This window comes from Ammospiza nelsoni, chromosome 3, assembly GCF_027579445.1.
Source record: "Ammospiza nelsoni isolate bAmmNel1 chromosome 3, bAmmNel1.pri, whole genome shotgun sequence".
NCBI classification, from domain to species: domain Eukaryota; kingdom Metazoa; phylum Chordata; class Aves; order Passeriformes; family Passerellidae; genus Ammospiza; species Ammospiza nelsoni.
The window spans coordinates 6,335,606-6,361,134 of NC_080635.1; the positions used below are offsets into that span (position 1 = coordinate 6,335,606).

Here is a 25,529-nt window from a genome sequence, read left to right on the forward strand (position 1 = left end):
GCCATGGTGAAGGAGCAGCACGCTGGCACGCTGCTGGTGCAGCTGGGCCCCAAGCTGCAGGCGCACCCAGAGCAGCTGCTGCGGCAGCGGCGCGGCCACGACGAGCGGCCGGAATACCTGGTGCGGTGGAGCGTGGTCAGCTCGGAAGAGAGAGCGGGAGGCGGCGGCGGTGCCTCCTCTGGAGACAGCAAGGCAGAGAGCATCTCCCTGTGGATGTCTGCAGAAGAGGTCCGCGCCAGCTGCCCGGCGCTGCTGGCCCACACGAGGCCGTCGGCCGCGGACAAAGTCGCGCCGGACGCGGTGCCGCTGGACGAGGCCTCGCTGCTGGAGATGGAGGCCGACGTGAGGAGCCTGGTGCGGCGAGCCGGGCGCCAGGTGGCCGAGGCCGGGAGCCCCGAGTGCTCCGTCCTGAGCACGGTGCACGTGCTGGGCGCCTACGCCAGCATCGGCTCCCTGGCGGGCGCCTTCAGGGAGGCGGGAGCCCTGGAGCTGCTGACGGCCATGCTGTGCCACAGGGAGCGGCGCGTCCGCCGCGGCGCCGGCGAGATGCTGCGAGCGCTGGGGGCTCACGATGCAGGTGGGGCTGCTCCTGCTCGGGGCCACTGAGGAGGGAGGCTGGGCAGTGGGGGTGCCAGCCTTCGGGAGGGGTGAGGTGCTGGGGAGCAGCGTGTCTCGGGGCTTCTTGGCAAAAGGGGAAGAATCAGTCGGGATCTTCTGGATTTCCGTGGTTGTGGTTGTCTGGGCTGCTCTTGGAGTTAGAAACTCTTTCCCCTGCCAGGTTTCTGAGCTGGGATGCTGATTAACTGTTAGGAGGACTTATGCCAAGGGGATTGGCAGAGTGTGGGGTGACTCTGCTCCAAGCTGTCCTTTGGAAAGTCTCTGGCCTGTTCTTGGCAGGGAGCCTTTCCTCAGGCCCTGGATAAAGGCTAGTCCTCATTTCAGAGGCGCTGCCCTGGCTTGGAAGTGCCTGATGAGGCTTGGGTGCAGCTGGCAGGTTGCTGGTTGTGGTGTATCCCACAGGAGATCCGGCTTTCCCTATCCCAGTGCCTGAGATTATACAGCTCTGAGGTGGGGCAGATGAGGGGCTGATTCAGGTTAAACCTTGACTTCTTTTCTTCCCTGGGACCCTGTTCTGGAATCAGTTATTTGGGGTTGCTGCTTTGTGAGAATCTCTCAGCTTTAGGGGTAGAAAAATAGAGCATGGAGCAAAATGTTGCCACTGCAGAGGAAGGGACAGAAGGTGGATCAGGTGACACCGAGCAGCAAAGCTGTTCCTTCCTTGAGCTCTGTCTCTGGCAGGGAGCTGGATTGAGGGTTGTCTTTGTGAGGCTGAGGAGTTTTTGTTGTTGTTGCAGGAATCTGGGCCCATGTGCTGCTGTCCCTGAGCCAGCAGGATGGCATTGAGCAGCACATGGACTTTGACAGCCGCTGCACCTTGCTGGAGCTGTTTGCTGAGATCACATCCTCTGCAGAGCCCTGCCTGTCCTTTGAGGGGATTCACCTCCCTCAGGTGGTGACAGAGCCGCCACCAGCCCTGGGCCTGCGGGCGTGAGGGGCAGGAGGGTGGGAGCGGGGCCAGGGCTGGAGCCTTGTGTGGGACAGGAGGGGACTGAAGGTGGGCAGGGGAGCAGGGCTGGCTGTAGGGAGAGCTGGGACAGGGTCTGGGCCCGGTGAGAGGCTGGGGCTGGTGCAGAGGCACCTGGAGAGCCTGGTCTGCCAGCAGGGAGGGCAGGGTGGCTGAGAGGTCTCATGGGAGCCTCTGGGAGTGAGCTGGGGGCTCAGAGAGAGCTGGGGACTGAGTGTGAGAGCTGTGCTTGTTGCAGATCCCTGGGAAGCAGCTGTTTGTCCTGGTGAAGCGCTACCTGTGTGTGACCTCTCTCCTGGACAAGCTGAGCAGCGGCGTGGAGCAGGGAGAGGAGCAGCAGGGCTGTGCTGTGCCCAGCCCCGTCCCTGAGCACAGGAGCCGTGTGAAGCAGGAGTTTGAGTTCAGCATGGCCATGGCCAACCTCATCTCGGAGCTGGTGCACGCCATGGGCTGGAGCCACAGGCACAAGCGGGACCCGCAGCCTCGCCCTGCCCGCTCCATCTTCCAGCACAAGCCCCCGGCCAGCTCTGCTGCCCAAAAGCCTGTGTTGCCTTCAAATCTTGCTCCTCAGAAGAAGCAGGGGTGTACTTTCCTGAGTGCATCAGACTTTGCAGACAGCAGTGACTACACGGAGTACTTGCGGGCACACCTGGTGCGCGGCATGCGGGTGCGCCTGCTGGAGGACTGTGGTGACATGAGAGCTGGGGAGGAAGGCGAGTTCCTCCAGAGCACCAATAACATGCACACAGTACAGGTAGGTCATGGGGAGACTTCTTCTGGTTGGAATGGCAGAGAGGAGTGAGCAGGGTGACTGATGAATTCCTAATGATGTCTTTGTGTGCAGGAAGTTGGACAATAGGTGTGGCTTAATGTGTATCACTGCTTCTGTCCTAGCAAAACACTCACCTTTCAGAGCTGGAGGGGTGGGTTGCAAGGAAGGTTAGTCTGGTTTTGTATGGGTTGTGCCACTAAGATTTCTTAGCTTCTAAAACAGGTCTTGCCAAAAAACGTCTGTTGCCATCTTTCTTACAAGCCTTTAAGTATTGAAAGGTCACTGTAAAGTTTCCATGGAGCCTTCTCTTCTCCAGGTTGAACAACCCCAACTCTCTCAGCGCTTCCTCATAGCAGAGGTGTTCCATCTCTCTTACTGTTTTTGTGGTCTTCCTCTTTACCTGCTCCACCAGGTCCATGCCTTGTACCGAAGGCTTCAGAGCTGGATGCAGTTCTCCAGGTGGGGTCTCACCAGAGCAGGGCAGAGGGGCAGAATCACCTCCCTTCACCTGCTGGCCACACTGCTTCTGATGCAGCCCAGGATATGGTTAGCTCTTTGGTTCTGAGTGCACATTGCCAGGTCATGCCCAGCTTTTCATCCATCAGTTCTGCCAAGGCTGCTTTCAATCCCTTTGTCCTCCAGTCTGGAGTGGTATTGTGGTTTGCCACAGCCCAGGTGGAGGACCTTGTACTTGGCCTTGTTGAACCTCATGAGGTTCCCACTGGTTCCTTTGGATCCCATCCCATCCCATCCCATCCCATCCCATCCCATCCCATCCCATCCCATCCCATCCCATCCCATCCCATCCCTCAGGCATGTCAACTGCACTGCTCATCTTGGTGTTGTCAGCAAACCTTCTGAGAGCGCAGCCAGTCTCACTGTTGTCACTGATGAAGATATCAGATGGTATTGGTCCCCATACAGACCCCTGAGGGACACTACTTGTCACTAACCTCCAGCTGGATATTGAGCTCTTGACCTCTGAATATGACCATTCAACCAATTCCATCAAAAGTAGTCCATCTGTTGAATCCATGTCTCTCCAGTCTGAAGAGAAGGATGTTGTGGGATTGCTGTTAAAGGCCTTACGGAAGTCCAGAAAGGTGACAGCCATAGCTCTTCCCTTGGCCACTGATGTGGTCACTCCATCATAGGTGGCCAGTAGGTTGGCCAGGCAAGACTGTCCCCTGGTTTTCTGGAATCACCTCCCTGTCTTCCATGTACCTCAGTTAAAAGGCTTTTCTAGTTTTGGTCCATGCATTGGTGATGTTTCTATTCAGGCCTCCTCAGCTGAATAACTGCCTTGCATCCTATTTTTTTCCTTATTTTTATAAACCACTTATTTTTAAGTGGTGTATAAATCTCTTTTATAACCCCCTCCATAAAGATAACTTGCAAAGGAAATGTATTTCATGCTGATTCTCCCTTTGTCCTTATACATCTTGGTTTCTAATATCTGTGTTTTCCTAAAATTGTGGTATCTGTTTCTTATAAAGTTGTACTTACTTTTACTCTTGATGAACTGGGCAACTTGGAAAGAGCACCATGATCCTTTTGTTATTTTCTCCTGTTGCCAGTGAGATAAATGTCAAAGGGTTTTTGCTTCAATGTTGAGCTAAAGTGTACTGTTAGCTTCCATTCCCTTTGTCCTGTTGGTCCCTTGGGTTCCCTCTTCTGTCTGTTTTTCTGTTTAATTACGTTGAATGAATTTGCAGTTGCTCCATTCAGGCTTATTTTCAGTAAGTTTTTTGTAAGGCTCACACTATTAACAAAACCAGATCTGAATGGCAACTGGGCCAGTCCATCACAACTCTGTCTCTTACCTCATCTCATCTTTCCTTTGTTGCTCTGATTTCTGTTACTTTCCTTGCCTTTCCAAAGAAGGATTTTCCCTGTTGTGTCTGGTCCTGCAGCCCTATCTTTCCATGGCTCCTTTGAGATGGCATTTGGTACATAACTAGTTTCGTCAGGGATACATTGAAGACTATTTGGTGTTGGGTGTAGTTTAACTCAACTTCCTTCCATACAGTGCTTTCCCAAAGTCTATCAGCATCTCATCTGTCCAGCACAATGAGTTCATGGTAGCACTGGTGTAACTCCAAAAGAGCTCAGTGAAATAACCAAACCATAAGTTTTTGTGCTGTTTTTAAAGCTACTGACAGGTTGTACTTGCTGTTGCTGAGTTCTCCTTCTGCTCAGAAGGTTAAATGTAACACTATGGTATGGGAAGCCATAAAAAGTCCTTCTGATTTTTGAGAGACAACTTGGACAAAGCAGAGGAAACAATTTCTGCCTTTGAGACATGCTTGTCAAGAGCCCAAAACCTGTTTGAGAGGGTTGATGAATGACCAAGGTTATAAAAGTGCCCTGAGGTACTTAATATACAGCTCATCTGCCTCAAGGTAGTGTTGGTTATGTCCTTTGCTTTTCCCAAGGCACCTGCAGCTTGGCACTTTTGGCACAGTTGTGATTACCTGGATTCACTCATGTCTCTGCTGCTGTACTGGGACATACAGAACATGAGATCTGTACTGCTCGCAGGCAAAGTTAGTTTTTTTTCAAAAATAAAGATCCAGGTGTAACCAAGGCAAGAAGTTACTAAAGATGGTATGCCTCAAAACTGGACAATGTGAGTGCTGAAATCTGTACAATAATTCTGTGGTCTTCTACTTCTTTGGGAAGTGTGAGGACAGGTGTAGCAAGAGGACAGAACAAGTGAGCAGTTCTGATTGTCTGGATTTGTTTCACCCCAGGTTTTACGGCAGTCGACGGGTCGGACCTACTGGGTGCGGTGGCACATCCTGGAGATTGTTGGCTTTGGGGACCAGTGGGAAGATCCTGCTGCTCAGGAAAAGGAATCTAGTGTGAGAAAGAGCTTCAGTCTAGACACAGGTGAGATTGTGATGTGTGTATGTATCATCTCTTTCTTTCTGATTATCCTGTGGGATAGCAGTGGGGACCTTTATGTGGCCAATCACACAGCAAGTAGCAGGCTGGGTTTAGAAAGCACCATTAGTTTGTGTGACCATGTAAAGCTAGTTAAGGAATTGCATGGCTTGTGATTGAATGGAGTATTTTTGAACCCTAGACTTCTGTTGAGATGTATAATGAAAGTAATGATATAAAAAGTATAAAATTTTGTGACTGTGTTCGCAGGGGTCTCAGGTTGAGGGATGAGAAAAGGATTTGACTCCATGTTTCAGAAGGCTGATTTATTATTATATATATTACATTAAAACTATATTAAAAGAATAGAAGAAAAGATTTCATCAGCAGGCTAGCTAAGAATAGAATAAGAAAGAATGATAACAAAAGTTTGTGGCTCAGACTCTTTGTCTGAGCCAGCTGAGTTGTGATTAGCCATTAATTATAAACATCTAAGATGGGCTAATCAAAGATCTACCTGTTGCATTCCACAGCAGCAGATAATCAATGTTTACATTTTGTTCTTGAGGCCTCTCAGCTTCTCAAGAGGAAAAATCTTAAAGAAAAGATTTTTCATAAAAGATGTCTGCGACAAAATTTGATTTAAACTGCAACTGTCAAAACTTTGTGTTTGAATTAACTGACCGAACTGCCAAAACATTAATTTCTCTGAGAACCTCTTAGAATTTCTCTGAGATGAAGCTCTTTGGGGGCACTCAAATCCCCTTAAATAAATGATAAGGATTTTTAAAAGCGTGAACATAGCAACAATTTGTTTAACTTCATACTATTAAGCTTTAAACAAGGTGTTAAAATATTAAAGAACTGTTTTTGTAAGACATCTGCAACATCTCCTAGAACATTTAACATTGCCCTTGTACTGGCAGAAAAATGAAAGGTAGAATCCAGACTTCAGATACTCCTTTCTTGTTCAGCATCTGACATGATTCTAGCCAGGGAAACCTATTAAAGTAACTCTTTTATCACAGCTGTGGCCTTCTAGAATATCTTTTGTGTAGAGTGGTTTGGATTTACTGGCTGCAAGAGAGAATGTTGAGGTCAGCAGCAAATTGCACACTTTGAAACTATTCTTATTGCCTGTTGAAAAGATGATTTAAATGGCTTCTACCTCTTGTATTTAAAGGCTTAACTTCATGTCAGTATGCAGTGTCTAACTTAAACCAGACTTAGTTAGATTCCTCCTTTTCATGGTCTTTCTGATTTTGGGGAAGCAGGAGCTCTGTTTCACTTCTATATATAACTCTTTCCAGGCATCATATCCCACTTAGAGTATGAATTGAAATGTGGGGTGTGCAGCAGAGGATGGGGGAGCTGGCAGAGCTGACAGTGCCCTCCCTTGCCCCGCTCCCCTGCAGTTCCACAGCCATTCCTGTGCAAGCCCCTGGGGGGGCTGTACTCCCTGCCTTACCTGGGCCAGCGGCTGCCCAAGGCTGCAGACACCCTGAGCCGTGCCGAGTGGTGGGAGCTGCTCTTCTTTGTGAGGAGGCTGGGAGCACAGGAGCAGGAGGAGATCACCTGTCTCATCCAGCAGCACCTGGGAGAGCAGGTAGGGACCAGAGCCTGCAGCAGGGAAATGGGAGGGAGGAGCAAAGGGAACCTGAGGGAAGGGAGCAGGCCCAGAGGAGAGGGCAGGTGTGAGCTGTGCAGGGCCTGCCTGAGCGGGGCAGAAATGGGAGGGTGAGTGGGGATGGGGAAAGCTTGGAGAGCTTGGCCCAGCAGAGCAGTGATGGAGATGAGAGGACAGGCAGTGTCCCCTGGCTGGAGAGTGACTGTGCAGGTTTGGGCAGGCGAGGCCAGGCCGTGGGGTCACTCTGCCAGCTGCAGTTGGGTGCTGAGCACGGGTGGGAGCTGTGGGCTGGTGGGTCGGGCTGGGGACAGGCAGGGGAGGGTGGCAGTGGGGAGCGGCCCTGGGCGCCTGTGGCGGTGCAGCCTTTCTGTCCGTGGTGCCAGGGGCCGCCACAAGGGGCGTGGGGAGCGTGGCGAGCCCGAGATTAACTTGTCGCCGTGGTGTGGCTGTCGGAGGTGGATGAAGAAGCGCTGGTGCAGCTGTCGGTGCCTGCGGAGCTGGCCCAGAAGGTGCTGCAGGCCCTGGAGGAGCGGTGCCAGGGCAGCTCTCTGCGGGACCTGCGGGGCTCCCGTGTCTACGGCAGACACTTCCTGGGGAGGGGAGCAGAGCAGGATGGTGGAGGGAGCCCCGCAGCGTCCTCAGAGGGTGACAGGAGCAGCGGCCCTGAGGGCACGATGGCCATGGCAGCGGAGGGAGACCTTTGTGCAGCCCCAGGGCCAAGCCAGGGCCGCGGTGTGGCAGAGAAGTCGGATTCCCAGCTGTTCAGCGAGCTCCTGGAGAGGGAAGGGCTGTTCTTGCCAGAGGTGACGGAGGAGCAGAGCCAAGGTAAGGTCCTGGCACACGCTGGGGCACAGGCGCGGTGCCGGCAGCGGCACTGCTGCCCCCACAGGGGATACTCTGGGCAGGGCACGGGGGCCGTGCAGCCAGGGCTGCCCGAGGTGGGTGGGGGTGCCCGTGGGTGCTGGGTGTGTGGCTGGGTGGCACCCTGGGAGCTCTGGAGGTGTCGCTGCTGCCCTGACGGCTCCGTCCCTCCGGCCAGCGCTGGGCAGCTCCAAGGGGCCGAGTGAGGGCGGCTCGCTGGCCGAGGTTGCGGCTGTGGTGGAGGTGATCCAGAGCAGCAGCTCGGCGGCGGGGCTGCGCTTGGCTGGGCTCAGGCACATCCTGGAGATGCTGGAGGAGGAGCCCAAGTCGGAGCAGCAAGCTGGCACAGCCCAGGGCGGGCTGGGCATGGGGAGCGCCGGGTGAGTGCTGGGGTGCTGCACGGCCCTCCTGCTGCCCGGGGAGGGCCCTGTGGGCAGGGTGGGGCCGGTGCTGAGCTGGAGGAGCGGGAGGTGGCAGCGGGAGCGTGGAGGGCGGTGTGCGCGGGAGGAAAGGTGGATTTTGTGTCCCTGTGTCCCAGGCAGGCCGGTTGGCAGGGCGAGAGGAAAGGCGGATTTTGTGTCCCTCTGTCCCAAGCAGGCCCGTTGGCGGGGCTGTCCCAGCTGCAGCGCGGGCAGGAAGGAGGTGGCTGTCAGGGCCCGAGGAGGCCGTGCCTGAGGTGTGCTGTGCCCTGCAGGGAGAAGCTGGTGCAGGTGTCGGTGGAGCTGCTGAGCGCGGCGGCGGCGGAGAAGGCGCTGGTGGCGGTGACGCTGCGGCTGCTGGCCGCGCTGCTGGCCCGCTACGAGTGGCGCGTGCCCTTTGCCACGGAGGGCGGCGTGCGGGCCGTGCTGGGCTGCATGCGGCTGCACGGCTGCTCCGCCCTGGTGCAGCAGGCCGGGCTGGCGGTGAGTGAGCGCCCGGGGCTCGCCGGGGCGGGCAGGGCAGCGCGGGCCGCCCGGGCGGGGTGCAGGCGCCGCTGCCCCCGCGCCGCTCTCGCCCTGGCAGGCCCTGAAGGTGCTGGTGGGAGCTGCGGACGCGGAGCCGGGAGGCGCCGGCGGGAAGGGCTTGGCCTGGAACCACGGCGACGCGCAGATGATGCGGGAGATCTTCGCCAGCATCGGCTCTGCCTCCAGCAAGGGCTCTGCCAGCCTGCTGAGCAGCATCCCTGCTGCCCTGAGCACCATGCAGAGGGTCCCAGGGTAGGGGCAGAGCGTGGACAGGGCTGAGGTCGGGGGGAATCCGCAGGGGGAAGGACGGGCAGGGCGGGCAGGTGGCTTGTGGGTGCAGGAGAGTGGCACGGCTGTGTCCCTGCAGGGGCTCCTCAGGCGTGCAGAACGGCCTGCTGGTGGTGAACATGCTGATGGACGGGCACCGGGGCCTGGCGGAGCAGCTGGCGAGCTGCGATCTGCTGGCGGCGCTGCAGAGCTGCTGGAGGGCCGGGCAGAGCAGCGGCTGCCCCCAGGCAGTGCTGGCCCTCAGCGCCATCAATCGCCTGGCGGAGCACGGGCTGCCCCTGGGCCCGGAGGCTGCAGGTACCGTGTGCCCACCGTGCCCGTGGGTGCCACGGCCCCGCGGGTGCCAGGGCAGGGCTGCCTGGCCCGGCAGGGCAGAGTACCCTGAGGGGCTGCTGGTGCTCCGTGAATGCCTGGCTGGGCTCAGTGTCCCTGTCATGGCAGGCACAGAGCCCCTGCTGGACCCCAAGGGCGTGCAGATGCTGCTGGGTGACCTGGACGATGGCAGCCTGTGCAAGGAGGTGGTGGTGGCCCTGGAGCGGCAGCTGTGCAGCCAAGGCCCCGTTGCCTCTGGCCAGGTGGCCCAGCTGCTGCAGGACCACAGCTGCTTCAGGCTGCTGCTGCGCAGCTTGGAGCTGCTGGGGACAGAGAAGGCCGTGAGCCTGAGCATCCTCAGGTGGGTGCAGGGTGACTGGGGGTCTCTGGGACTCCCTCATGAGGTGTGTGAGTGCTGGGGGTCATGGTGGGGAGAGCCAGTGCCTGTTTGTGGGTGCTGGTGGGGCTGCTCTTCACTGGGGGCAGGCTCACCCCAGCACGTAGGCAGGGGCCAGTTGGGGTGTCCTGGGGCACGGGGCCACAGCAGCTGTGCCTGGTGTGTGGGGACATGCAGGGGCAGCAGAGGACATGCCTGGGGTCTGGTGGGGTGTGCAGGGTGCCAGGGGGGCCTCGGTTCCCAGTCCCTGAGAGGTGCCTTGCAGGTGGGGCAGGGAAGCAGGGCTGCCTGTAGCCCTGCTGTCCCTGTGCCCACACTGAGCAGGTCCCCTCTGTCACGCAGGATCCTGAACAAGTTCCTGGACAGTTACCAGGAGGATGTGCTGCCCTGGCACGAGTGTGTGGAGCCCTGTGTGTGCTTGCTGATCACGCACAGCAGCAGCTGGGAGGTGAGGGGGCCCTGGGGCTCGTGGCAGGCAGGGTGGCTGTGCTGGCTGTGCCTCAGCCGGGCTGGGCAGGCAGGGCCCCGCTGGTGGCCCCAGCCTGGCCGTGTGTCCGAGGCACTGGGAGAGGTGGCAGGGGCTGTCCTGGCCGTGTCCCTGTCCTGGTGGCCATGCCCAGTCTGGCTGTGCCCTGCCAGGCTCTGGTGGGTGCTGCTGGGCTGGGATGAGGCAATGGAGCTGCAGCTCCGGCTGTGGGGGCCCTGGAGCTGCCAGCAGTGCCCGTGTGCTCAGGGCTGCGTCTCAGCAGGTGCTGCAGGAGGTCGTTGGCTTCCTGCACCGCCTGGGCAGTGCCAGCAAGGACTGTGTGGTGGTGATGTGCCACGTGGGCACCCACGAGGCTCTGTCCAAGGCCCTGGAGAAGCACAGCACGGTGCCGCCGTTGGCGCCGGCCCTGCTGGAGCTGGTGGCGGAGTGCGAGAAGTTCGCCGGGCTCTACAAGAAGCTGACGAGCAGCATCTTGGCCGGCTGCATCCAGGTGGGCCTGGGGAGGCACGGCTGGGCTGGGCATTGGGGGCTGGGGGCACCAGGCTGTTCCTGCTGCCGAGGGATGCCTCGTGCTCTGTGCCTGGCACAGCCCTGCGGGGCTGAGGGCAGCAGGAGCCCCTGGTGAGAGCCTTGCCCCGTCCCACAGCTGGTGCTGGGACAGATTGAGGAGCACCGCCGGAGCCAGCAGCCCATCAGCATCCCCTTCTTTGATGTCTTCCTGCACAACCTGTGCCAAGGTGAGCGCAGGCAGGGGGAGCTGACGCCAGGCTTGGTGGCTGGAAGCTGGATGTGCTCTGCCCACAGGCTCCAGCATGGAGGTGAAGGAGGACAAGTGCTGGGAGAAGGTGCAGGTCTCTTCCAACTCGCACCAGGCCAGCAAGCTCACGGACAGGAACCCCAGGACCTACTGGGAGTCGAACGGCAGCACGGGCTCCCACTTCATCACTGTGCACATGCAGTGTGGAGTGGTGATCAGGTGGGGCTGGGCTGGCAGGGCTGTGTGTGCAGGAGAGGGCTCTGGGCATCTGTGCCAGCCCTGCCACAGTGGCTCTGTCCTGGGGGTCTGTGCCAGCCCTGCCACAGTGGCTCTGTCCTGGGGAATCTGTGCCAGCCCTGCCACAGTGGCTCTGTCCTGGGGGTCTGTGCCAGCCCTGCCACAGTGGCTCTGTCCTGGGGCCAGCAGGACGTGGCTGGCAGGGCTGGGGCAGGGAGGGGGGATGGCTGGGTAGCCCTGTGGTGTTTGTGTGTGCAGGGAGCTGAGCATGCTGGTGGCCAGCGAGGACTCCAGCTACATGCCATCGAGGGTGGTGGTGCTGGGCGGGGACAGCCCTGCCACCATCAGGACGGAGCTGAACGCGGTGAGTGCCCGTGGGAGGGGCGGGGGCTGCTCCTTGCTGTGCCCCCTGCAGGTCTGGCTGTGCTGGGAGGCCCGGGGAGCTGGGAATGGCAGGAGCTGCGCTGTGGGAGCCTCCCTGGGCTGCCTGGCACGCTGAGGGCTCGGTGCCTCCCTGCAGGTGACCATCCTGCCCTCGGACAGCAGAGTGATCCTGCTGGAGAACATGACGCGCTTCTGGCCCGTCATCCAGATCCGGGTGAAGCGGTGCCAGCAGGTAGGGGGAGCAGGGGCAGGGCCAGGAGCGGGCACTGAGGGGCATTGGGGCCAGAGGAACTGAGGGTGCCGCTGTCCCCTAGGGTGGCATTGACACACGTGTGCGTGGCATCGAGGTGCTGGGTCCCAAGCCCAGCTTCTGGCCCATCTTCAGGGAGCAGCTGTGCCGGCGGACGTTCCTCTCCTGCACTGCTCGGGCTCATGCCTGGAGCCAGGAGATCTGCCGAGACCGGGGGCGGCTGCTGCAGCTCTTTGGCAGGTGAGTGGTGTCCTGGCCGTGCCATCGCATCCCTGGTGTCCCAGGGCCCGGGGGGACAGGGCTGGCAGCCTGTGAGGGGACTGCAGGGCTGGGAAAGCAGCAGCTGGCTGGGAGGGGCCCTTGCTCCTTCCTGGCCACCAGTGGTCCTTCCTGGCCAGGGCCACCTTGGGGTCATCTGGGTTTAAGCTGAGCTAACCCCCAGAGCAGGATGCTGGTCCCCCAGGGGCTGGCACGTCCTGGCAGAGGTTGGCCAGGCACAGCAGGATCTCGTGGCCACAGGCACTGCTCAGCCCCCATTTGGCAGGGTCTGCGAGGGCCCCAAGGGCCATTGGGGGCAGCCCTGGGGACAGCAAGGGGCCCTCCCTGGCTGCTGGGGGCCATGAGGCCAGCGAGCCATGGTGCCCTGGCAAAGGGCAGAGCAGGGAGCCAGCACTGCGCTCTGCTCTGCCACGGGAGTTCTCCAGCCCTTGGCACCGAGCGCTGCCGGCTCGCTGTTGCAGACTGAACCGGGCGCTGCAGCACGAGCAGGGCTTTGCCAACCGCTTCCTTCCCGACGAGGAGGCAGCGCGGGCACTGGGCAGGACGTTCTGGGAGGCCCTGGTGACCCCCTTGGTGCAGAGCATCACCAGCCCAGGTAGGCCGCGCTCTCCGGGCCCCGGCCGTGCCGCGCCCCAGGCAGAGGCACCAGCTCTGAGTGTGGCTGGCCTCGCAGGCCCCGATGGTGTCAGTGCCCTGGCCTGGCTGCTCACCGAGTACCTGGAGAGCGTGGAGCTGCCCCGCCGTGCCCCGGGACGCAGGGCTGCCTTTGGTTCCTGCGTGCGGCGCCTGACCCAGCTCCTGGTGCACGTGGACCCCGGCGGCCCCGAGCCAGAGGAGACCAGAGCAGCTGGTGAGCCGGGGCTGCCCTGGCCTGGGGCTGCTGCAGAGGGCCAGGCTGTGGTCATGGGGCTCCTCTGGGGAGCATCCCATGGCACAGAGGCTCCTGAGCCGGGGAAGGCTTGTGGTCATGCCCCAGCAGTGGCGGTGCCTCCCCAGCGTCCCCTCCGCCCTGCTGTGGCGGGTCAGTGTGTGGGGCCTGCCCATGGAGCCACACTGAGCCTGAGGCTGACCCTTGGCAGGTGGGAAGGAGGGGAAGAACAAGGAGGTGCCGGCCAGGACTGCAAAGGTGGTGGTGGAGAAGTCAAGAGGCCTGTGGGGAATCTCGCAGTGCTGGCGTGGCGTGGTGCAGCAGCAGGTAGAGCTTGGAGGGCTGACTGGGAGGGCTGTGGGACCTTCCCTGGGTGGTTGGAGCAGGGAGTGGGGTCTGGCCGTGCCCATGGGGAAGGCACCGGGCTGTACCTGGCCTCCACAGAGCCTGGAGCGATGCGGGGACAGCCCTGCATGGCTCGAGTGTCAGCCAGGCCAGGAGCAGGTCCGGTGTGGGGCTGTTGTTCCTGCTGGGGGCTGCTGCTGTGTGTCCGCAGTGCCCCCACAGCCCCTGGCTGCCCTCGGAGCTGCGCTCCCACCTCGGCAGCCCCGCAGCAGCAGCAGCAGGGTCCCGAGCCCCGGCAGCCAGCAGGCAGCTGGTGTTCCAGGGCAGGGCTGGGGTGTTCCCGGGGCACATCCTGCTGGCTCAGCCCTGTTGCTGCTCCCGCAGGTGCAGCGGTTCCTGGAGGCGGCGGGGCAGGCGCCGGACCTTGCGGAGCGCTACTGCCGGCTGTACCAGCGCCTGCGCGGGGCCACCGAGGAGCTCTTTGGGCAGCAGGCCGCCTTCGTGCTGGCCCTGGGCCAGGGCTTTGCGGGGGCTTTGCTGCAGCTCTCCTTCCTCACCGCCCTGCACGTGAGTGGGGCAGCGCGGCCCCGGGGCCGTGCCCTGGGCAGGGGCTGGGGAGCTGCCCTGGCCATGGCACTGGGGCAGGCTCTGGGTGGGTGCTGTCCTGTTCCCCTGAGCCACAGAGCCCTGCCCTGGCACCCCAGTGGTGCCCAGCTCAGGTGTGGGGTGCTCATCCCAGCGTGGGACCAGCCCTGGCACACTCCGGCCTTGGGCTGGTGCCTGGGCACCCTCAGCCCTGCCCGGCAGTGCCAGAGTTTCCCGGTGCTCCCTGCAGGGACATTCCCCCAGCCCAGCCCTGTGGGCACCCGGTGAGCCCTGTCTGCAGCCTGCCCTGTCCCTTGCAGGTGAGTGAGCAGTTTGCCCGCTACCTTGACGTGCAGATCCAGGAGCTCCGCAGGGCTGCGGGCAGCACGGGGCCTCTGGAGCGGCTGCAGCAGTTCCTGGAGCCCTTTGTGGTCTTCAGTGGCCTGGAGTTTGCCCACACCTTTGAACACTTCTACAGGTGAGGCTGCTGTGTCTGCCCAGAGCCAGGGGCCTGCTGCACATGGCCTGGTGTGCTGGGGGAGCTTGGCCTGCTGTGGCAGCGGTGCTCCCGCTTTGCTTTTATGGGGTCATGGAGTGTGGAGGGCCCATGGGTGCTGCCAGTGTGTGGAATCACATTCCCTGCTGGGGACAGGGAGGGGACACGTGTGTGCTGCCAGCCCGTGTGCCATGTGTAGGGTGAGGCCAGGCTCGGAGCTGTGGCTGTCTCCTGGTGGTGGCTGATGGCCTCGGGGCTGTGGCTGTCTCCTGGTGGTGGCTGATGGCCACAGGGCTGTGGCTGTCTCCTGGTGGTGGCTGATGGCCTCGGGGCTGTGGCTGTCTCCTGGTGGTGGCTGATGGCCTCGGGGCTGTGGCTGTCTCCTGGTGGTGGCTGATGGCCTCGGGGCTGTGGCTGTCTCCTGGTGGTGGCTGATGGCCACAGGGCTCGGGGCTGTGGCTGTCTCCTGGTGGTGGCTGATGGCCACAGGGCTCGGAGCTGTGGCTGTCTCCTGGTGGTGGCTGATGGCCACAGGGCTGTGGCTGTCTCCTGGTGGTGGCTGATGGCCACAGGGCTCGGGGCTGTGGCTGTCTCCTGGTGGTGGCTGATGGCCACGGGGCTCGGGGCTGTGGCTGTCTCCTGGTGGTGGCTGATGGCCACAGGGCTGTGGCTGTCTCCTGGTGGTGGCTGATGGCCACGGGGCTCAGCCCAGCCTGAGTGGAGCTGGTGGCCATGGCAGGCACTACCTGGGGGACCGGCTCCTGACACAAGGGCCATCGTGGCTGGAAGGAGGCATCGTGGAGCAGATCGGGCTGTGCTTCCCCAGCCGCTTTCCCCAGGACATGCTGAGCAACTTGGCCGAGTCGGAGGAGCTGCAGCGGCAGTTCAGCCTCTTCCAGCTGCAGGAGCAGGACAAGCGGCTGCTGGAGCTGGACACGGGCCTGGACGAGGTGAGAGGGATCGGGGTGGGGAGCCCGGGGGCCGCCGGCGTTCCTGGCGGGATCCCGGAGCCTGACTGGAGCTGCCCTCGTGCCCAGGTGCTGGGCACAGCCACGGGGGCAGAGGTGCCAGAGGTGAAGGTGCTGGCCCTGTCCCCGCGCTGCTGGCCCGTGTCCCCGCTCTGTTACATGGAGAGCCCTGGGAGGTTTTTCCCGGCGCTGCTGAGCTCCCCCCTGGACGAGTTTGCTGACTTCTGCCGGCAGAGTGAGTGCTGTGGCCGGGCTGTGGCCAGAGCCTGGAGGGCAGCTCAGGCACAAGTGGTGCTGGGCTGGGAGTGCCTGGCAGGGCTGGTGCCCGTCCCTGTCCCTGACACTGTCCCTGGCAGGCCAGAGCCAGCTGGGCTGGGAGTGCAGCAAGCCCCGGCGGCTGCAGTGGACGTGGCTGGGCCACGCCGAGCTGCAGTTTGGAGACTGCGTGCTGCACGTGTCCACGCTGCAGATGTACATCCTGCTGTGCTTCAACAGCGCCCAGGTAGGGCTGCAGCCACGGTGGGGGCTGGAGCAGGGCAAGGCCGTGTCCTCCCTTCCCCTCTTCTGGGGGGGTCTCCAGCGGTGTTTGGGGCACGGGACCCCGTTCCTGGGCAGGGCCTGTGGCCGGTGAGCCCTGGCCATTGCCCTCGCCCCCCGTGCTGCAGGAGGTGGCTGTGGAGGCCCTGCTGGGGGCCACAGGGCTCCCTGCTGACCTGGTGCTCCACGCGCTGACCCCGCTGACCCAGGGCCAGGGCGTGCTGGTGGGGAGCTGCACTCCAGGGGGTGAGTGTGGGGCTGGGGCACCCAGGGGAGAGGGGCTGGCCTGAAGCCCGAGGGGGGCTGGGCTTAGGGGTGCAGGAGCTCGTAGGGCTGGTGAGGGGCTGGTCCATGTGTTGGTGCTCGGGGCACAGGTGTGTGTGTGTGTCAGGGTGGGGCCTGAGGCCAGTGTGGGGCTGGGGCCGTGCACGGGGCCTGGTTCAGCGTGGGTGGGTGAGGGGGGTCTCGGTCTGTGTGTGGGCTTGGGCCAGGCCAGGGGCCGTGCGTGTCATGGCTGTGCCTTGGGGCCACGTGTGGGGGACAGGGCTGGGGTGGCCAGCGGTGCAGGCAGCCACAGGAGGCCCAGCTTGGGTCCCCCAGGCCCACGTGTGCCCTGGGGCTCCTCCAGGGCCCAGCTCAAGCTCGGCTGAGCCTGGCTTGGGTGCTGGCTGCAGGTGCCCTGCGGCTGAACCAGGCAGCCCTGGCGCAGAGCTGCGGCCGCCAGCTGAGGCTGCTGCCCCAGCAGAGGTACCTGCGCACAGAGGGGGCCGAGGTGAGCGCCCTGGAGAGGAAGAGGAACGTCCTGTGCTGCCTCATCACCCGCATCCTCAAGGGGGAGAAGCAGCTGCACATCGACAGCCTGGTGTTCAGGGTACGGGCTGCAGGGGCACGGGGGGCACAGGGGCTGCCCGGGGGCTGCAGCCGCTGCACTGGGGCTGCCTTGCTGCCACAGGTGATCGACGCCTGTCAGAAGGGAGAGCTGGGCCCGGGGGTGCAGTTCCTGAGCTTCTGCTGCCACAGCGTGGACGTGCTGTCCTGCATCCTGCACCTGCTGAACCAGGGCTACCTGCGGCGCCAGGAGGGGAGGCCTCACGTCTTGGAATACATCTCTGCTGAATCCACAACGCCTCTTGGTGGCCAAGCACAGATGACTTTCCAGTGCAGGCCAGCCCGGGAATCTCTGGAGGAGGATGGCAGAGACAGCCTGCACTGGTAGGGGTGCATGTCACCAGGTGTGGAGGGGTGTGCATCTCTACCTGGTGTGACCATGGCACGTTTCTCCATGCCAGGCGGGATCCTGGCACAGACAGGGCGGAGGAATATCTCATGGCAATGCTGCAGGTGCCAATGGGGCACACGCTCAGTCCAGAGGAGGCAAAGCTGCTCATGAACCAGACAGTACAGCAGGTCCAGGACACTCTGAGCATACCAGATGATGTTGCTCGGCACCTGCTCATGCACTGCAGGTGGAATGTGGATTTCTTGATCCAGTGCTATGTGGAGAACCGTGAGGGCCTGCTCATCTCCTCAGGGCTGCAAGTGCAGGATGTCCAGCCTCCCCCAAGCCCTGGAACCCACTGCCCAGTCTGTGTGAACCAGCTGTGTCCCACTGAGAAGCCACCAACCCTTTGCTGCATGCACTATTGTTGCAAGGTGAAGGTCCTGGGCCGTTTGGTTCCTGCTACTTGACAGGCAATTGTAAAGTAGCTCAGCTCACTTTTTTGTTGTGATCCTTCACTTGTTGACTTGCCTATTCCCACTTTTGTGCTTTGGGGTACTTACCTGTGACCTGTGGGGTGCTGGGTGGGGATGGCTTCCAGGGTCACACAGCCCTGCTTAGCTCTGACCTCTGCTCTTGTGCCCTGGCAGCCCTGCTGGAGGGAGTACCTCACAACTCGCATTGAGCAGAACATGGTGGTCAACTGCACCTGCCCCATATCCGAGTGCCGAGCTCAGCCCACCACAGCCTTCATCTACTCCATCGTGTCCTCCGAGGAGATCATAGCCAAGGTGAAGCAGCAGGGGGGGCTGCTGGGTGCCCAAGCTCTCCTACATTTAGTCAGCACAGATAATTTTATTGCTGCTTTTCCCCTTCCTGTTACCAAGACTGGCAGCGTGATAGTGGTGGCCAGCCAGATTTTGTCTGTTTTCTCTGATTATGGTCAATACCAGCTGCTCAGGAAAGCATAACATCAACAAAAGAGCACAGTGGCATTTCCTCTAAATATATCTCTCTAGCAAGCAACATTTCAGGCACATCATTAGTCCAGGACCAGATGAGAGCCATGGTAGCAGCTCATGACAAGTGTCCTCTACTGGTGTGCTGGAAGCAATTAAATAATAATAATAATAATAATAATAATAATAATAATAATAATAATAATAATAATAATAATAATAATAATAATAATAATAATAGTGAAATGAAAACATAAGCAATTTCATTTTACTGCTGCATCAGTGACCCCTATGTCCTTTCTCTTCCATTGGTCTCTGGCTTTGAGCAGTTCAGGTTTTTGTGAAGATGGCAGGGATTACCACATCAGACTTAAATTTCACTCTGTGTGAGTCTACAGAGGTATCTAAGCCAGGCTTTCTGAGCTCTGCTTACCTTACTGCCTGGTCATCAGGCTACTTTTTCTGGCAGGTGCTACTTTTTCTGTTCTTTCAGTTTTTAGGGCTGAATGTTCTCCCCACCTAATGGCAGAGCTGTAGCTGTCACATGACAGACTCTTTTTGTTAACTGCTGGGCAGAACAGTCTCTTTTCCACTGCTCTGTTGTTTGACAGTTGTATCTTTTGGCTTGTTTTTTATAGAAAGTGTTTGGAGAATTAATGCATATATCTGGACAGTTAGTCCTTACTGCCTTTGCAAATCCCATAGTCACACCTGTCTGAAAGCAGGATTTAGTAGCCTGTTGCTGTGACTGTTTTATAAAAAGAAATAATTATTGCAGGTTGACATAAATAGCAGCTAATTTTAACAAGATGCTCTGATGCTGTCACTGAAATGTTATGTTTTCCTTTTGATCAGTAAGTGGTGTGGCTGGAGTGTTAATGTCTGATGCAGAGTCACACATACAGTCATAGAATATTTTGGGTTGCAGTAATCTGTGGAGGTCTCTGATACAATCCTGAGCTCAAAATAACTAGATTATTTTATGAAGATCTAATGCTGGGATAATATTTAAACATAAGAAAACTATTTTTTGGGGTTGGGTTTTTTTTTTCCCAATAGTAAGGGTAGTGAGACATGGTAACAGTTTGGGCACAGAGGTAGTCTCTGTGCTTTGGTATATTGAAAATCCAATTGGACACAGTCCTGAGCAATACTGCTTTAAGCTGGAGAGGTTGAACCAGGTTTTAATTTCCAGAAATGCCTTCCAACCTCAGCAATTCTATGAAATGCAACAGCTTCCAGATATGACATGGTGGGGATAGGAAAATGAATGGAATGGAAGGGTAAACTGACTGAGTGCTGTTTTGTTGTGAGCAGCTGTTTGGTGAGATGCATAGCCCAGAGCACCAGACACTGCTTTTAAGGCTTAACCATGCAGCTTCTCAGGCTTAAATGTCTTTCCTGGCTTCTCACTACAGTATGAAAAAGCCCTCCTCAGACGCTATGTTGAGTGTTGCTCCAACCTGACATGGTGCACCAACCCTCAGGGCTGTGATCAGATCCTCCTTAAGGATGGACTGGGTTATGGAGCAGCCTGTTCCAAGTGCTCCTGGATATCCTGCTTCAACTGCAACTTCCCAGAGGTGAGGCTGAGCTGTCCTAGGTTTGGCACACACCCCTCTGCTTTTGTGTGCTTGACTGGTTGTCTTTCTCTGTCCCTCAGGCCCATTATCCTGCCAGCTGCAGCCACATGTCTCGGTGGGTGGATGATGATGGATACTATGAGGGAATGACAAGTGAAGCCCAAAGCAAACACCTGGCTAAGCTCATTTCAAAGCACTGCCCAAACTGCCAGGCTCAGATAGAGAAAAATGAGGGGTGCCTGCAGTGAGTATAAAATTGTTGTGTTTGTGACTGGGTGGCACGGTCCCTGGCTGTGGTGTAGGGGAGCACTGTCAGGGCTGAGGGATTCCCATTGTCCTTCTGCAGTATGACCTGTGCAAAGTGTAATCATGGCTTCTGCTGGCGCTGCCTCAAGCCCTGGAGGCCCAATCACAAGGATTATTACAACTGCTCTGCCATGGTGAGTGGTTTGCTGGATCTCCTTGGTTCATGCTTGTGCTCAGAGACCCCTGTGGCCTCTCAGAGATGGTAAGCATCTCCACTTGGGCCCTTTGGACTTTGTGAATTTGCCAAACTCCACTCTGGACTTTGTGAATACTGGCATTTCCAGGTTGCCCTGGTACTCGAGGGAAATTGCTCCAAGTTCCTCTACCTTTCCTTTCAGGTGAGTAAAGCAGCTTGGCAGGAGAAGCGTTTCCAGGATTACAATGAGAGATGCACCTTTCATCACCATGCAAGGGTAAGGCCTCCTCCTGCCTTTGCAGATGCTGTCTGCTGCTCAGCCCTGGTGAGCAGGGCACTTTGTGTCAGTGTCCTCTCTGCTTAGAAGCAGGCTTCACATCCAGGCTGGAATCACTGGATGATCATTTTGCCCTGGCTCTGACATTAAGGAGCAGTCCTTGGCTGCTTTCTTCTATCCAGCCTGTTGTGGAAACTGAGCACCTGATTTGTGGTGTGGAGGGGCTCAGAGTGGTGCAGGAGTTGGAAGCAGTGGTGACTGAGGGCTGAGCTCTGCTGTAAAAGGTTGAAGTGATGGCACAGTAGAAATGTCATAGTTGGATGCATTAAATGGTCTTCTGCTGCCTGCATCTTCTGGGATGGCACTTCAGAATGCTTAGCAATTATTTGTGTGGAAGGTGCTGTTTTTTCAGTCTTGTGGAGCTTGACAGTGACATTGACTCTTTCCTCCCCCCTCCTTTGGTTTTTGCAGGAATTTGCTGTAAGTCTGAGGAACAGCATTTCTTCCATCAGGGAAATGCCAAAAATTAGGAACTTGACCTTTGTTCTTGATGCCTGCAAAGTGCTAGAACAGGCACGGAAGGTAAGGCTGGGTAATACAGTCTTGCTGAGGTTTAGACTTAATTCTGCTGGTGTGAGGAGACACCAACCTTGTTCTTCTCCAAAAAAGAGGAGACAAAGAAAGCTTGAGGGGAGGAGTAGCATCAGGACAGGGGAAGAGCTCCTGTCTGCCCTTCCCTGCTTTGAGTCTGAGTTGAACTCTGCAGTGTTCCTGACAGTAAGGTCATAGGATTTGGAGCTCAGTCATTAATTCATAACTGGAGTTTTCCACTTGTTGAAATGCCTTTGTTGTGGGCTCTTGGTGCTGCCCAGCACCATGCCTGCTTCCCTTTGGGCTCCATTCTCTTTGTTCAGCCTGGGCTGCCCAGCATTGCCTGTCCTGTGTGCTGATGGGTTTCACTTTTGGCTGCTGGTCAGTCACACTTGTTATGCATTTACAGCCTGTGTTCTTGTGATGATGGTTTGCAGGTGGGAAAAATCAGTTATTTTAGACTTCAGTATAAAAGAATTGCGCCTTCATTTCCAATCCTGCCAGTAGCTGGCGTTAGCCAACACTGCTGTCCCTTGTCATAATGGGTCACTGATAATAATGAGGTCTGGAGGGGTTTGATCCTTCTTGCCCACTCTGAAGCTGAAGGGGGGTGCTTAACAAGGTGATCTGTACTTTACCAGGTGCTGGCATACTCCTGTGTGTACAGCTACTATAACCAGGACACTGAGAGCATGGATATTGTGGAACAGCAGACTGAGAGCCTGGAGCTGCTCACTAATGCTCTGCAGATCCTTCTGGGTAAGTCCTGCAGCCTCCCTGAAGTTGTGACTGGCATTTCTAGCTCTAGCCAAAGAGCAGCAGCTCAGTAGTGGGGTGATAGCAAATATACCAACACCCAGCTGGCCTCACTTCTCCCAGACCAGTCCTTGCCTGCTGGATGTCATTTCTGAGGAAATCCACTTGAGTTTGGCTGCCAGTGGAGATTGATGCAGAAAGGAGCAACATGTTCTGTTCTGAAAGAGGGATGCATTTGCACAGGGGATCTGTGACGGTGTTCACAGGGGTTCTTGGATGAGGGAAGAGATGAGGATTTGACTCCATGTTTCAGAAGGCTTGATTTATTATTTTATGATATATATTACATTAAAACTATACTAAAAGAATAGAAGAAAAGGTTTCATCTGAAGGACAGCTAAGAATAGAATAGGAAGGAATGATAACAAAGGTTTGTGGCTTGGCTCTCTGTCTGAGCCAGCTGGGCTGTGATTGGCCATTAATTACAAACATTCAACATGGACTAATCACAGATCCACCTGTTGCACTCCACAGCAGCAGATAATCATTGTCTACATTTTGTTCCTGAGGCCTCTCAGCTTCTCAGGAGGAAAAATCCTAAGGAAAGGATTTTCCATAAAAGATGTCTGCGACAGGGATCTAAGCAGCTATGGCTGGCTTCATAATCAGAGGCAAGGATTGGGTCTCTCCTCAAGAGTGTGGGATGCAGCCTGACTTCGTTGGCCTTGAATTGCAGAGGAAACCCTGCTGCAGTACCAGGACCTGGCCACTTCCCTTCAGCTGCTGAAAGCAGAGCACTTCCACACGGGTTTGGAGTTGGTGCGGCAGATCAGGGAGCGGCTCTTTGCAATCCTCTGGCACTCCACACAGGTGAAGGCCACGTGGCTGCTCCTGCCTTGGCTTGCTCTTGTGGGGGAAATAAAGTGCTTGATCAGCTGAGGGGATAGACTCAGGGTTGTGTGTGTGTGCAGGGTAGGGGTTTGCAGCACAAATTACATGCTGTTTCTGTCTCTTTTGGCTGTTCTTTCCTGCTAACAGGATTTCCATGTGGGGCTCCAGACTTCAGGAGATGCTGTTCAGAGAAAGTTGAAACTTGCAAATGTGCCTGCTTCAGCCCTTGCATGTACAGGGTGAGTTTTCTTAGTGGGGTAACAGGGGAAGGTGAGTGAGTGCAGACAAAAAGCAGGTGAGCAGAGTTTTCTCCTGTGCTCACTGACATACAAAAAAGTGAGTGACAAACACTGATTACTTGCATCCTGTTTTGTGGTTAATTGCTACCTCCCCCTGAGGTAGCAATTTAAGTGATGTAGTGGTGTAGGGAAACGAGCAAAACTCCTGCTTGTGTGCAGCTGTGATCAAGACAGCTCCATCACTGGCAGACTCAGCTATGGAAGCTGCTCTCCCTGGACTCTCCCGAGTTTCTTTGGCTGGGGATGCTGAGTTATGAATTAATGCTGAGACAATGACAGGAGGGTGCTGTGGGGATGGGTCCCAGCTGATGCTCACAGCTTTTGTGCTCTCCTCCTCAACAGGCAGAAACGGATCCTCCTGTGTGACTCCCCCAACACAGATGAAGGTGGCAAGGATGTTGAAGATGATGACTATGATCCACAGTGGCAGGAAGACTATGATGATGATGATGATGACCTTGATGAAGACAACTTTATGATTGATAACGATTCAGATTGTGATTCTTACTTCGATGACAATGACAGCTATCGTAGCTAACACTGGAAGGGTTCTGTCACCCAACCTTGCCACCTTGGACCTCTGCCTCTACTTTTTCTCAACCAGTTTGTGTTACTGTTTTTCCTCAAAGGCAGGGAGGAGCTCTCAGATGGAACAAAATATTTCCTCTGGGAGGTTTCTTGCTCAGTGACTCTTGAATGTGCAGAAACATGCTCTGGGCAGCTGGTCTGTGTTACTGTGGCCACCTCTCAGAAAGACATCTCCTTGCCTTTTTCTCTTGTCTCCAGTTCTGCCTGTAGGTATTTCATTGAGTTAGAGAGCCCACCTGCAGAGTAAGGACCACTTGCCACCTGTTAAAGAGCTGCTCCTTGTCCTTGGTGTGCTGTCCCCAAGGGCTGGGCACTGGGGAGGGTGGCACATGTCCCAGCACAGCACTGTCTAGCAATGGCCAGTGTCTAGAAATGCTGTAAAAAGATGCATTTACACTCAAAGCTTCCCAGCTGGAGCTGGTGGGATTCTCTCCAGCCACAGATGGATGTGGTTCAGTTCCTCTGCTTGAGAGGAGCTGCATTTTTGCCCTTTGTTGGAGTTTTCTTCTCTGTTATGAAGCAGGAAGGGCCACTATGAGTGACACAAGTTTGTGTCACTCATAGTGACACAAACAAGTTTGCAGGATTGTTTAAGTTTATAAATATATGCACACACATATATTTTATATACATATATATATATATATGCAGAGGTTGTTCAGATAATAATGTATCTTTGCAAAAAAAAAAAAAAAAAAAAGAGAAAACCCTGAGGAACAAGGGTTGAAAAAAGTTCTGTTTAATAAAATAAACAGTTTTCTTCTAGCACAAGCCTTCTTGTTGTCTGTGGGGAGCAGGGGAGGGGAGGGAGAGCAGGATATCCTCAAGTGAGGATGTGACCTGAGTGTGCTTATCCCAGAAGTTATTTGTGAAATTAGCTAGAAATCACAAATGAGTTGGGTTTGGAATCCTCAGCCAGACCACCCAGTCTGCCCTGCAAAGTTCAGGGAACAGTGAGGGGCTGTGGGGAAGAGGGCAGGGGCCATACAGAGCAGTGGGGCTGGTGTTTGTGGGAGCAGGTGCAAGGCAGGATCCCTGCGTGTTGATGGAGGTGGTAACATCTGATGCCCAGCAAAAGGCAGATGTGGGACTGCTGTCAGGGCTTGAGGGGGGATTTGGGGGTTGTTTTGGAGATACAGGAGTCTCAGGCCTTGGATATCATCTGGAAGGGATGTGAGGTTCTTATGGGATGTTGGACAGGGAGCAGCTGCCAGACATTGGAGGGAATATTATTAGTGCCTCACCATTTAGAACGAGGAATGTACCCCAGAAGGCAATTTCTAGCTGAGAGTCTGCTGCTCACCTTGTAGTGGGCATTGCCCTGCAGATCAGGAACTCAGGATCAAAATACATAATCAGCAGTGTGTTCTGCTGCCAACAAGAGAAAGATTGGAAAGATTCTAACCAGTCACTACCAAAGAGATCACCAAAATCATCCTTCAGGGACCCCTGCTCAGAGGACTTGGTGATTACACAATCCCAGGCACCAAAGCAGCCAGCATCATGCCCAACCCCACGCTGGTGGCACTCAGGGCTGCCTGCCCAGTAGGCTCTGTGGTTCTTAGTCCCAGGATTCTGCAAAATTCAGGGACCATGGTCCTGAGGGCACTGGTGAGAGGCACTTTCTGTAAGTCCTCACCTTCCCTTTGTACTCCCTTTGTGTGTGGCTGTGTTTAAGAACCATTAGGTTTAGGTATAGCAAATAGTGCTAAAGAGAGGGTTGGGGTTATGGTCAGTGTTAGGGTTTTAGGTGAAGGGTTTGTGTTATGGTTAGGCTCGAGTTTAAGGTTGGGGTGACAGTCATGAGGGATAAAGTTAGAGCTAGCTTTGAGTTCAGGGTTAGGGTTTATAGGGATAGCATTAGGTATTTGAGTTAATATTTGATTTACAGTCATTTTGGTTACATTTAGGGTTAGGACAAGTGTAGGGCTTAAATTTAAGATGAGGGGTTAGTTGAAATATTTTTAGGGATAGAGATACAGTTAGGGTTAATGCTAGAGTTATGTTTAAACTTAACTCTATTAACTGGGTAGCAGTTTCAATTGTTAGGGCTTATTTT

At 56.6% G+C, this 25,529-nt stretch overlaps 1 protein-coding gene across 1 annotated transcript; it reads left to right on the top strand.

Moving 5' to 3' along the window:
• LOC132070648 (cullin-9-like) lies at positions 1–24,232 on the top strand. Its single transcript, XM_059467619.1, has 40 exons — positions 1–577; positions 1,356–1,510; positions 1,824–2,339; positions 5,111–5,249; positions 6,659–6,849; positions 7,326–7,695; positions 7,910–8,111; positions 8,426–8,633; positions 8,734–8,927; positions 9,043–9,260; positions 9,405–9,636; positions 10,015–10,120; positions 10,419–10,649; positions 10,806–10,896; positions 10,964–11,135; positions 11,412–11,517; positions 11,674–11,769; positions 11,852–12,027; positions 12,528–12,661; positions 12,740–12,916; positions 13,146–13,261; positions 13,664–13,846; positions 14,185–14,342; positions 15,100–15,310; positions 15,398–15,563; positions 15,685–15,830; positions 15,994–16,111; positions 16,540–16,736; positions 16,818–17,077; positions 17,155–17,518; positions 17,735–17,875; positions 19,462–19,626; positions 19,707–19,870; positions 19,973–20,066; positions 20,271–20,345; positions 20,817–20,927; positions 21,578–21,695; positions 22,429–22,562; positions 22,731–22,822; positions 23,225–24,232. Exons 1-40 carry the CDS (start codon positions 4–6, stop codon positions 23,418–23,420), a joined length of 7,497 nt encoding a protein of 2,498 aa, XP_059323602.1. The 5' UTR covers positions 1–3; the 3' UTR covers positions 23,421–24,232.
• Positions 24,233–25,529: the final 1,297 nt, after the last annotated feature.

Coding starts and splice junctions, on each gene's coding strand:
- LOC132070648 (XM_059467619.1), top strand. CDS start 4: ATGGTGAAGGAGCAGCACGCTGGCACGCTGCTGGTGCAGCTGGGCCCC. Junction 8,634..8,733: donor TGCAGCAGGCCGGGCTGGCG/GTGAGTGAGCGC, acceptor TCGCCCTGGCAG/GCCCTGAAGGTGCTGGTGGG. Junction 11,770..11,851: donor GGGTGAAGCGGTGCCAGCAG/GTAGGGGGAGCA, acceptor GCTGTCCCCTAG/GGTGGCATTGACACACGTGT.